Genomic DNA, 12,818 nt, shown 5'->3' on the forward strand with positions numbered 1-12,818 from the left:
GTTGTTAGGTGAGATCTAAAGAATGCTCCCAGAGTGGTGATTTAACCTACGACCTCCCTGTTGCTAGGTGGACATTATATGCACTATACCGTTGCAACCTGAAGTTTAAACTAATATTCTGTTATATATAGAATCAACATTCGTCTAAATCACTGTAAGGTTGTTTTTTTATTGGTAGCATTTGCGAAAAGACTAGGTAAAATACTTGTTATGTATGGGGGATTACTATTTGAAGTTAAGTAACAACGTTAGAAATATTATTTCTTAAAATCAGAGCTTCTTTTCAAATTTGGCTACTTCAATAAGTTCAACTTTATTCGTTGTATTCAGCAATTTGTGGAATTTATAAACATAGGGTCTAATGTTATAAGATTTCTTTAGGTAGTTTCTTCTCATATTAGTGTGTAAAGGACATTTACAAACAAAACGAAACTCATCTTCATCATCCAATTTGTTACAAAAAAGGCAATAACATTCATATTGTGGTATATTTTGACCAGCATATCTTCCAGTTGAAATTCTAAGTGGCAGACTCAAAGTTTAAAGCTTTTTGACCTAGTATAATAGAGTGGTCTGTCAGTTGGTTTGTCTGTACGTGAAGCATTTCATTTCTGGAGTCGTTTTCTAAACAATTTGAAATATCTATCTGATATTTGGTATGTGAGAACACCTGCATGACTTACATATCAATTTTGCATTTCTTTCAGGTCCATTGATCTTTTACAAAGTGACGGCCATTGAAAATGGGAATTTTCATGTTTTTTTTTCAAAATGCTTTAAGATACTGATCTTATTTTTGGTATGTTGTCTACCTGCATGACTTACAGATCATATTTAAGTTTCTTTCCTGTCCATTGATGTATGGCAAAGATATAACCTTGCACTTCAAAATTTACTGACAAAAAGCGGTGAAATGCTTTATATGTTCTTACGATTCTGATTGAGGATTATCAATAAACGAACATAGTCATATATTTATAAAATGTATGTCAGTTGTGTTATTTTGTTTTTTTGTATATAGTGTATACATTCTTTTTAAAACTGTGAACAAGTCCCTTTAACCTTGCACAGGTATTTTGCGAATTAAATGACGATCAATGTATTACCTGTTTACCTGTGTTTAAGACCTGTTTATTATCTTCAATTATCACCATATTGGGTAAACACCGACCATGTTTTATTCATACAAACGTGAAAGATCTTTTCCTTGTTTTCCATCCTTGAAAACATTGATAGTTTTATAAAGATCGGATCATAATCGAATTTTTTATTTATCTCTTCACTTCCTCTTTCGACAATCAACCCTTCAATGATACTTGACATTCCATTTTTTTCTATGAACAGGTATATCATTTAAAAACTTATGCTTAAATAGTTATGTCTTTTCTATCTGGTTATCTGAATTAACAAAGTGAATATCTTATTAAGTTTGTTGTTACTAAAAAGGTGTTCGCACATTTAGTTTTTTAATTGGCACTTCAACAAAAGGTCCATATTCCACTCTCTTATTCCCGTTCTCAAATTTACGTCGAAGATTTTACGCACATGAAAACATTATATCAAATATTACAACATATGCGTTTACTTTATGATAGGTGTTAACGAGATATGTTCTCTGTTAAAATCCGTATTACATACTTACCTAAAGCATTAAAGGGGCCTGTCGCATATTTTGGGATGTATTGAAGTTTGTCATTAAATGCTTTTTATTGATAAATATAAACATTGGATCTAAAAAGCTCCATTAAAAAAATAATAAAAATAAAGAAAAAAAAAAGTAACGCTCAACTGGGCTCGAACCACTGACACCTGGAGTAAAAAATTATCGCTTAGACCACTCGGCCATCCGTGCTTATACGATCAGTGATGTGATGTATACTTTATATCAGTAATTCACGTAGTATCACAAAATATTATTACGACAAAAACAGAACTCTCTATATTATTAAAAAAACTGACAACCCTCTATAAAGAAATAGCCGATTTCATTTCATAGAAGCTTCCATAATCGTGGGAATCATCATTTGAAAGCTTTACAAAGGATACATTGTAATAAAATAACGTTTTATCATCCGTCTAGATATAGGGGAACATCATGCGTGCTATTAATGGCACACGACTAAGCATTACAAAAATATATTTCGTTTGAATAATGCATATGCCACTAATGTCATTTTTAATGTTTGACATATTCAGGCTTGCTGATAAATTACCTTTGAGGAAGTGTTAACTTAAGCTCCGGTTTCGCAAACATAACATTCATGAATGCTGAAATACTAAAACGTCACTATTAAATGGTCTCCAAATTAAAATTTAGTATGCGTGCATAAATGATGCGAAGATGTAAATAACGTTCTATTCGAATAAACTGGCATTTCCCGTAACAACACTGAGTTACAATTTGTTCTGTTGCCATGTTTTCCAAATAATTCATGTATTAAAACGTGTTCGGATGTGCTTTGTAAAGAATTAAAGAGCGCGGAAAATAGTTTTGTCAAATTAGAAGATGACCATGATACTAGTATAACACGATGTTGAAGAACTCTTAGATCTGGTCCCTCTATACTTAGATATACATTGTATTATACAAATTAAACTTATTCTCAGTGGATGTTTTTCAGGCATTGGGTCGTGGGATTAAACAGAACGGCAAAATAATACTTAATTTCAAACTGCGGGCACACAGGCTGTTAACGTTTAGAATGTCTCATCATTCGCTTCAGCTCCCACACAAATAGATCTAGCCGATTACATGCATAAAACGCACCATTTATCACGCATTGTAATGTTTGTACATGTATACATCTGTTTAAACTTTCATATTTTGTTAATTTTAATAATCTTATTTGCTTTTATAACGGGTACGAGTCTTTTTTGGAACATAACATTTGTATCTCATAAAAAAGAACATAAAATACATGTATCCTCTGTATTTGTAAAATTTGATGTTTATTTGAATACGATATTAGTTCTAATCTCATTACAATCAGTCCTCTTCAATTGAATAATACAACGAGATCAACAAGATATAATTAAGGTTTTGGTTGGCCCGTCTTTTAATGTGGTTATCTGTGAAACATTACTGGTTTTAAGTCCTTACTATTGCACATGAGGTTAAATGATGAAGTATTTGAACTGACTAAGGACAAAGTTTGTATATGTTTGCTTCCCGGTAGCATTCATTAAATACAGTCATAGTCGAAGCTCAATCACCTGTGAGCACAATTAATACTGTTTAGTACATGCAGTTGATATAATATTGATTGTCATTGTCGGTTATTGTTCGTGTGATGCAAACAATTTTTGGATTCGCGATATCAGATTTAAGAAAAATCAAGAATATATATAATGATAACACATTACAAAACATATATCAGTGTTGAATAATGACAATATATAACTGTTATTTACAAAAAAAACTACGGAGCTTGTCGAGTAGAACGTAAAATGAAAACTTCAATATTATGTTTCAATATGAGCACGAACATTGGCTGTTACGTCTGAAGACAGGCTTGCATATAGTGAAACGGTTCACTAAATTATTAATGTAATGGCATTCCTAATTCGAACAGTTTCGAATAGTTTGTGTTATTTATTTAACTAGATACTGGGCGTATTCTTTTTCGAAACAAGTACAGTTCTGAAAACCGAAAGATTCACTTTGCCTAAGCGTTGATGTGTCTAAATAGGCGGGTGAGTCCTAGTGTGAGCTCGCATATTATGTAGAATCTTAACAGAGGAAACGCCGACATTGTAGGAACAGGAAGTAAAATAGTTATTACATCACATCGGTTAAACTTGACAGAGGAATACAATTAAATAGCAGGGGGTAAATACAACTGATTGGCTTCAGAGGATTGTGTTTGCGATATCAGTCTATCCGTTTAAAGAGGACTGCAGCGTTAGATGTCCGGACGCTTAACGCTTCTTTAGCATAAGGCTATTTGTGTTATTAAAAACACACTTTGTATATTGAATATATATTTTTAAGGTTCTAAATATGGGTAACGCAAGTACGCGACCGAAGGGAAAATACTTAAACGAAATCATTTCAAAATGTACGAACTTGGAAATTGACGACGCAATTCAAATCTTCAAGGATTTCCAGCGGCAATCAGGGGGCAAAGGCAAGCTAAGTGAAGACGATTTTGTTAAAGTCTACATTGAAGCTTTTCATGGAAAGAGCGAAATTTCCGCTCTTGCCAGAAACATCTTCCATGCTTTCGATACAGACCATAATGGCTTCGTGGAGTTCGAGGAATTCGTTGTCGGGCTGAGCGTCACGGAAGCATGTCTTGTGGAAGCGGACCAAGAGATGAGGATAAAGAAAATGAAATGGGCCTTTGACGTTTACGATAAAGACAGGAGTAACACTATAGACCGCCATGAGATGCGTCTTATCGTACGGGTAACGACATTTTTTGTTTCTGTTATTTTTGTTAACACTTCAAAACGGCTTAAATAATAACATTTGTGACACATGTGAAGTTGATTCATTATGCTAAAATTATGTTAATTTATTCTTATTATGCATTGCGGCTCATGGATTCCGCAACATAATAAAAAATATAGATTATGTAAAAAAAATTGCTTTGCTTGTAGTCTTTGTGTAATTATTATCTTAAAATCAATACACGGCCGGTCGAACTGCCTTCATAACGACAAAAACAAAACAAAAAACGTGATTATGTGTTCGCTGTTAGTAAGAAATATTACGAGTTTTACCAAATACCCCCGTTGGTAATCGCGTGTATAAAGGTACCGTCTCCTGTTGTACAAAATATATTACCTGTATTTACTAACTCTAACGAGTGCTTTGTCCATAGTTTGGTACATATACAAGAATATGTATATATTTTTATCTGCCACAATGACGACCATATACTAATTGTATTACTATATGCCCAGTGATCATTTAATTAAGCACACATTTGTCATTCAATGTAAAAAAACGAATAATATGATTTTTTTTTAAATAAAATGCAAATTAAATTCAAACATTGTTTATTACACGAAATTACAAATTTAATTTATACGTAGATCTCGAAGCATTGTGTGTTTGCAACATGTATGTGTATATAAAATAAACTACCATACTATTGGACCTTACACTTCAAGAGAGACAAAACTAAAACAAATCTGAATTGATTATAAAAAAACTTACTATACACTAAACACTTCCATTTACAAAATATACAGCTGTAATTTATCGCCATTAGATTTTACAATAGATAGCACGAAATTTACACATATACTTTCCACATGAACTTGCTAATTTAATTATAAATGAACACATACCTTTGTGTTTACTTTCTTTCGATATTTCTTTTTAATGATTGTGTTACTAGCACATATCAGGTGTCCTCATGATTCGTGGCTATTTTTTTTTAATTTTGTTGTAAATAATAATCGTGAATGCTTTAAAATGATAAGATAATATCACTGAAGATTAACAGTACTATTTAATCATTCAAATAACGTTAATATCTTAGAACGAAATCTATAAAACCTATCGTAAGTTACTGCATCATATGAGCTGTGACTCGACATGTAGGTAAATGCACAAATATATGCAAACATATGCATAGAACCTCACCATGCACAGTATGACACATGTATATCTTTAAAGTAAACGCATACCGAGACATCGCTTTTTTACAAATTAACATACACAACGGCACGCTCACTGTAAAGGATGATATAAATGTAAAATTGTGCTTTAACTATTTTACATTAAAACTCTACATTCCGAAGACTGTATTTAATCAAAGCCTGAAGGCACTGAAGTTGTTCGCTATTGCTTAATTTAAGACGCAACTCATTTTTCAAAATTAATCACAAGTTTGAAATGAACACACGCCATTCAAATTTATAAAGAGTGTGTCATAACGCACGGGTCGAGATTTGTGTGCACTTTGTACCATCCTATTCATTTTAAAGAGATAAAATAACAAAAACATGGCTCGTTTTGGAAGTTCTGAAAGCATAGAAAGTATGATGAAAATGGAAATGAGAACTGAATATAAAGACAATTTGCAATCACCATCATATTAAATGAATATTGTTGGAATATCGAATAAATATCTTACTAAGAATATAATTTCATGATGAAAATTCCCTGTACAAAACTTTTGATTTTTGACACCATATACAAATTCAAAATATACAAAAAGATAATTGATGAAAATAAATAAAACATAAATCTGCGAGCAATACTTTTTACTCACGAATTAGGTAGTCATAAAGACAGCCCTGTTGATCCGTACTTTGTTGTTTATGCATTTACTTGTTACACTAGCAGTTCACACGGTGTCAATAACTCTGACCTAAACATAGGTATAGAGCACTAATGCGCGTTTTCGGCATAGCTGTTTTACCCAGCTTTTCACCTTAAATGACTTTTACATAACGCCAGCAGACACGCGTGAATATTTTCGAATATTTCATAAGCTGATTCGAGATAAAACCTCTGAATTTTGACTACATCACAGTGGCTGTGCTCAGCGCAAATGATGTAGCACTGTTCAGTGTAAGGAATTCCGGTCTACTCTCTGTATGTTCAAACGACACAAATTGTGGCCCAGTTACAATTACGCATTAAAACCCATCTCGCAGAATTTCAGGGTCAGTACTCGTTCACTAAATCGTCCGGGGAATATATAATTGACTATCGCTAAACACAGTTTTGTTTTCAAGATGAGAAAACAAACATTACCTGAATAGTATAGTGTCACGATAAGAGAAAAATCGTTTAATTATCCAACCACAATGTTTGCCGTACTCGGTCAGCACGTCTGGAAATCGTTCCTGAACGCCTTGATAGGCTGTCCTTATTTACAAGTTTGCTATTTTGAATTCAATTTTGTATCGAAAAGCATTGTTCGAAAATGTGCTATTTACAATTCGCAATGAGATTTTTAATGACCCTCGTCATGCGAAAATGGGTCTGTTTCCATATGCGCCCATCATATATATAGCCTATTCAGCCTGCGCATCTCTCAGTCTGGTCAGGTGATACATAATGAGACCATGACACATTGAGTGATTTTATAGCGAACAGCATCGCCTCTGACCAGACTGCGCAAATGCACATGTAAGGTTTAAGATACGCTGGCCGAAACGCATAAGACCCATTTTCGCATGACGCGGCTATGAAAGTGGGATTTGAATGTGTCGAAAGAAAACTGCGTTTAAATCAAATATTAAGATACGATATATTTCGAAAGTGAAGAAATATACTCATAATAAGGCATGTGAGGACACATATGATGTGCACTCCCGTAATATAATTTTTATCTACTTACACTAATTTGTGGTTTGACAATGATGACACACATTTCATGCGGTGAATATGCGACTTACAAGTGAAAAACAAAACCAAACAATAGTTCAACTTTTTTTTCAGTTTATTTATTTAGAAACGTAAATTGCAAACTTTATTTCAAATTCAGCATTTACGCCGACTACCTTTTTAAAAGATATTTCTTGTTATATTTAGTTGTTTTTAAATATTCGGTTTTATCGATTTTAAAGCATTTTTGAGGTTGTCTATAGTATACCTGTAGTAATTGGTGAACTCATGTTCAACGTTTTATAAATTGAGAACTGTGAATATAAACAAGCTTAACCTTCTACTATTGCGTTGTTAGCACCCGTAAATACAAAAGATCGCCGCTATTTGTTGAGAACAAAAGAACGTTTCTCAGAAATATCAAATTTAACCCCGCTTTAGAAGCATGAACGAGATTACGAAACAGATAATTCTTTTTATAATTAATTGTTTTTTTTTTATATTCGGTTTAAGCGATTATGAAGCATTTTTGTTGTTGTCTATCGTATCTCTGAAGTTATTGTTGAACTTATGTTCAACGTTTTATTAATTGCGAATATAAACAAGCGTAACCTTATACAATTGCGTTGTTTTCCGGAATCTATTAATAGCCTCAGATCATGAATGACTTGTACTACGTCATTAAGACGCAGCAGATAGTGGACTATTTTAATCATTCATAAATAATTTCTTCCGCGACACGTATACAAACATTGTTTATTGATTCTTTTCTATATAAGCTCCGTTCAAAAATATTCCATTTAACATGATATTCAAATAATGTTTCCATTTGTGAATCGATATAATTTGAGTACTCAAACTTCTTGCATAAATTATACAACTCTTTCTCGCGCGGATACGGCAGGTGTGGCGGGTAGTAGGCTTTCCGTAGATAAGCCGAACTGACTTGAAATTTTCAGTAACAACATTAGCTGTTCGCTACGCGAAAAACTAAAAATGCATATGTTTCGTTTTGTGAAAAATGGCTAGTTACAACTCGACCAAACATCTGATTTGCTAGCTCACATGGCAACACGAATTTTGACAGGTAAATGTTGCCATATTCTTGAGTATGCTACATTTCAACTTCCGTTTTCGGTAGATCTAGCATCGAACAGTTTTGTTAAACAACAGGTAGGATCGTTTCGTCGACTTCGATTATATGTTGAACATAAACTGTTGGTATCATGATTACAAAGTATTAAAGGATTTTGAAAATTCGACAAGCAGTTATTTAAAAATAAGCGTTCAATTTTAAATTCTTCTTGGAACAATTAACAACGCTTCGGGGCTTTGATGCGGTATTTCCAGATGTTAAATAACCACGTATCGAACCTTATTTCCTGTAAACAATCATGATGCAAACATATTCAAACATAATTGAACAAATATTTTTTTTGTATTAAATTGAAAACTTTATTTACCATGCTGCCAGGTAAAAGACTTATTTCAAATGATCATGTTCACAAATTGTTTAAATTATTAATTAACTTCCCCTCCCAAAAAAAACCAAAAAAACATACATTCTTAAGTGAAATAAAACGCAACATTCATGCAGGCTGAATAACCTGGACTAAGTTTTATTCCAAATAAAGCTTCATTAAATAATCGGCGATTAAAATAGAAAAACAAGAACATATATTTGCGTTTGTAACACTTATAATATAATTTGGAACGAATGAGTAGTAGTAACAGGAAAGAACGATGCAGGTGCTAATTTATGTTATACGACGTTAACATTCTAAATGGCACAGCGGTATCGCGTGAGATTTGCTTATTAAGGAATCGGATTTGAATCCTCGCGAAAAGCAAAATTTATCATCAATTTTTTCTTGATGTTATGATTATTTTATATTATTCTAAACATAAACGTTTTGTAAGTTTATTATTTTAATGACCCTTTTGAAATACATACCGGTATGAGTTTGAGAACTAGTTCCGTCGTCGGGACTAAGTGGATATATAATCACCGTAACGTAGTGGATATGGTGTCCGCCTAGATACCGTAGGTCACGATTTCAATCCCCACTCTGGGAGTGTTCCTTCGATCTGAACCAAAGGACATCATATGCGGGTTCTATCCAAGAAATGAACTCGAGACCGTTTCAAAAAGGCCGTCGGCTTTAAATTTAATTGAGCTGAAATGACTAGGTTGAAAATATGTTCTGGTAACGCCAATGAGGTGTTTGGCAACTATAATTATTTTCTGTGTCTATCAATATCTGTAGTGCAATATGGTATTAATACCGCCTTCCGCTTGACTTTTAAGGCCGTTGCAGACGTGGTAACAGTTGAATTGTTTCTCGGTGAAGAGACACCAGACGAGTTTGCCGATCGTCTCTTCGAAGAAGCAGACGAAAACAAGGACGGCAAGATAACTTTCGAAGAGTTCCAAAAAGCTGCCGAACACAACGACACGCTAGTGAACATGTTACTTCCCGCACCAGTATGAGTTGAGACTACCATTTGAAACATTGACCGTTTGGAGAGAGCAATGCTAAGAATAATTTAGCAAAATAAATGTGACATAATCTCACATATTAGCATTTGGACCGGGAATAAACGACCGTACGTTTCTTCATGTTTTCACCATTATAAATCTAAAGATCAGTTTATTAACGAAAACAAAATGGAAAATGAATGTGTTTGTATCGCATGCTAACCATTTTGACAAAACTCAGATTTCCTAGACTGAAAACCTTGTCAGAGCGATGTACTAGTATTTTATTATTTTCTTTTCCCTATTATCCATGACAATCACGCAATATGGAAATGTTTTGATTTCATAGATATGTATGGGTGACATGTGATGTTCAGGCGTGTTAGCCGACAATCCTGTAAAAAAGACCTCCATGTGATTTTGCATTGACCGTTCCAATGCGATAACATCAAATGTGTTCATTTTCGGTGTTTATTTGTGTGGTGTAAGTATTCCATTTCAAATAAAACTTCAAATGTGTTCCTGGACTTTATAAATAATTACTGACCAAGATAATTAACAGCATTTTAGTAAAATTATACCCCATTTTGTACTAAGCAAGTTCATGTAAGATGAAATGTATATTAGTTCGGATGCAATACGTAAACATCTCTGTTACTACAACAGATTTACAATTGTAAACACTGACATATGCAATACGTAAATATCTCTGTTACTACAAACGATTTTCAATTAAAAACACTGCCATATGCAATACGTTATTATCTCTGCTACTACAACAAATTTGCAATTGTAATCACTGCCATATGCAATACGTAAATATCTCTGCTACTACAACAGATTTGCAATTGAAAACACTGCACATGTCTTTTGGCTCATTACGTTGAACTGCCAATCAGAGAAATTATTCGCCTTTTTGTGTCTACGTAACTTCAAGTTTACGTTTGCGTGCAACAACTTGAAGTTTATCTATATATCGCATATATTAAAATAAAAGCGTTGAATGTACTGAAGTTGTTCACTTGCGTATAAACAGAGACACTGTACTTTGGTGTAAACACAACTTCGGTCTTCAAACTCGAAGTGCGTTAGCTGTTTGGTCAATACCACAGTGCGTTTAAGTAGTATATTGAAACAAAACGTACGTTGGGTGTGTCTAGCAATCCTCATTTTGTCAGTTCAGTCATGATTATCATAGTCGTCGTCATCATTATAATCGTCTCTGTCATAATTCGACATAATTATCATCATCATCAAAGTCTATATGATCTTTATGATTATCATTATCACTAAATTCACCATCATCATATAATAATGTCTCCATCATACTCATTATCGTCATTGACAACAGCAATTTTCTCATCACTAGATAATCAATATTTAATAATCGACCAAGATCCCTTCATTTTATATGAAAATATCAAGAATAATCATGTCTGGTATCTGAATTATTGCTCCTGATGACGATGAAGATGATGGCTGTGATTAGGATAAGGATATCAACAAAAATGGTAATGTTGAAAAGATGGATTATTTACCACTGCGACCTGCTCATATTTGACGATCACTTACAACAAACACCGACCACAGTACACGTGTTCAATTCCAAAATCCGGTTGAAAGCAAAGTGCTTCCCTACAGTGATGGGAGATGTACATATATGTTGCGTTAACACAAGTGAGGTTAAACAAGACATCATTTTTTTTTTGCAAAAGTAGCTAAAACGTATACAAATTAAACTCTAAACTGGTGAGGGGTTCGTTTGAGCTATTGCTTTTAAATACAATCTGTGCAATGTTATGCAATACATTCTTTACGTTCATCCATGAATAATTGTTTAATCATGCACTTGCGGTTTAACAGTTATAATTTTAGTACACTCTTTACATGTTTTAATACAAACAATAGTTTATATATCTTAACATTTCAATTAAATGAATCGCCTCGATGGCAACTAAATGTTCACCTAAGTCACGCGTAACTAAATTTATCTGACCTCAATAGTGTTGCGTAAGTCCGAATTCGTTAACACTATTGTATGTGTACAACGAACATTGACTGTCTACATGTAATAAAAAAATGCAATCGCTTTAATGTATTAATTTAAAAACACATGTCTCAGCATGAATATTGAAGAGGTATTGCCTGTGTTTATCTTACGTTAACAGCGCATTGACCGACTTAAAGTCAAAGACTAAATCATTTAGTGAGAGGACGACCTCAGCATTGTACGATACTAATTTATGTTATTGTTACTTTAAAGTTAAGTATGCGCGCTAATCAATAAAATGATTATATTAAAACTGTTTTAAACCTTTTATAGCGTAATCTACTTCGTCTTCAAAACGATTCATGCATTTGAAATAAAATAAAATATAATTTCAAAACGGTATTGTTTTTTCCACGTATAAGAAACTTTTAATCACAAATTTTGTTCGGTAAAATCTTTTGATGATTTTCTCAAGGTTTGACCACGTTACCTTGACGTTTTGTATCTCACTGTTTTGCAGTCATTCATCCATGATATAAAGTTTTTGTTTCCGCTGAATGTTTTCTTAGATTAAGACAAACGAATAATAAAAATTAAAGACTTCTTAATATTTAAATCAAACTCAACATGTAAAACTTTGATTATCTCTACTCACTTCAATTGAAACTCTAATCTTTGCGCGAATAAGGGTTTAGTGTGAAACATTTGTATCTCATATTGAAATGCTTACCCCATACAAAAGATGAATGGTCAATCCAATGCTAGGGACATTACTGGTTCGCAAGCGTCAATGAAGGGAAGGTACAAATGTAACTTATATACAACCCTTGCTTTCAAAGTTTATCAAATTCAACTCAATTGATAGATGGATAGATAGATAGATTTATTTCGGCAAAGGAAGCATATACACAGTCCACAACAAAACATAGAATAAAATAATAAGCAATTATTAAAAACTATATCATGTACAATAAACTATGACATGCTCACCAAACCAAGGATAACACAAAAAAGAGCAAGCCCTTATTTCAATTGTGGTCCTTATTATTGGTGGCATG

At 33.1% G+C, this 12,818-nt stretch overlaps 2 protein-coding genes across 3 annotated transcripts in view; both read left to right on the top strand.

The window, feature by feature from the left end:
- LOC127862507 (neurocalcin-delta B-like) overlaps positions 1–12,818 on the top strand; it is a 95,123-nt gene that overhangs the window by 54,661 nt on the left and 27,644 nt on the right. The gene's annotated exons all lie outside the window — the stretch shown is intronic.
- Positions 3,652–10,324, top strand: LOC127862506 (neurocalcin-delta B-like). Of its 2 annotated transcripts, XM_052401651.1 has the most exons (3): positions 3,652–3,928; positions 3,984–4,408; positions 9,600–10,324. In XM_052401651.1, exons 1-3 carry the CDS (start codon positions 3,907–3,909, stop codon positions 9,780–9,782), a joined length of 630 nt encoding a protein of 209 aa, XP_052257611.1. In that variant the 5' UTR covers positions 3,652–3,906; the 3' UTR covers positions 9,783–10,324. The 2 variants fall into 2 exon arrangements, with proteins under 2 accessions (XP_052257611.1, XP_052257612.1); XM_052401652.1 differs by having other exon boundaries at positions 3,653–4,408; positions 9,600–10,323.

The sequence above is a fragment of the Dreissena polymorpha genome, chromosome 16, assembly GCF_020536995.1.
Source record: "Dreissena polymorpha isolate Duluth1 chromosome 16, UMN_Dpol_1.0, whole genome shotgun sequence".
Lineage (NCBI taxonomy): Eukaryota > Metazoa > Mollusca > Bivalvia > Myida > Dreissenidae > Dreissena > Dreissena polymorpha.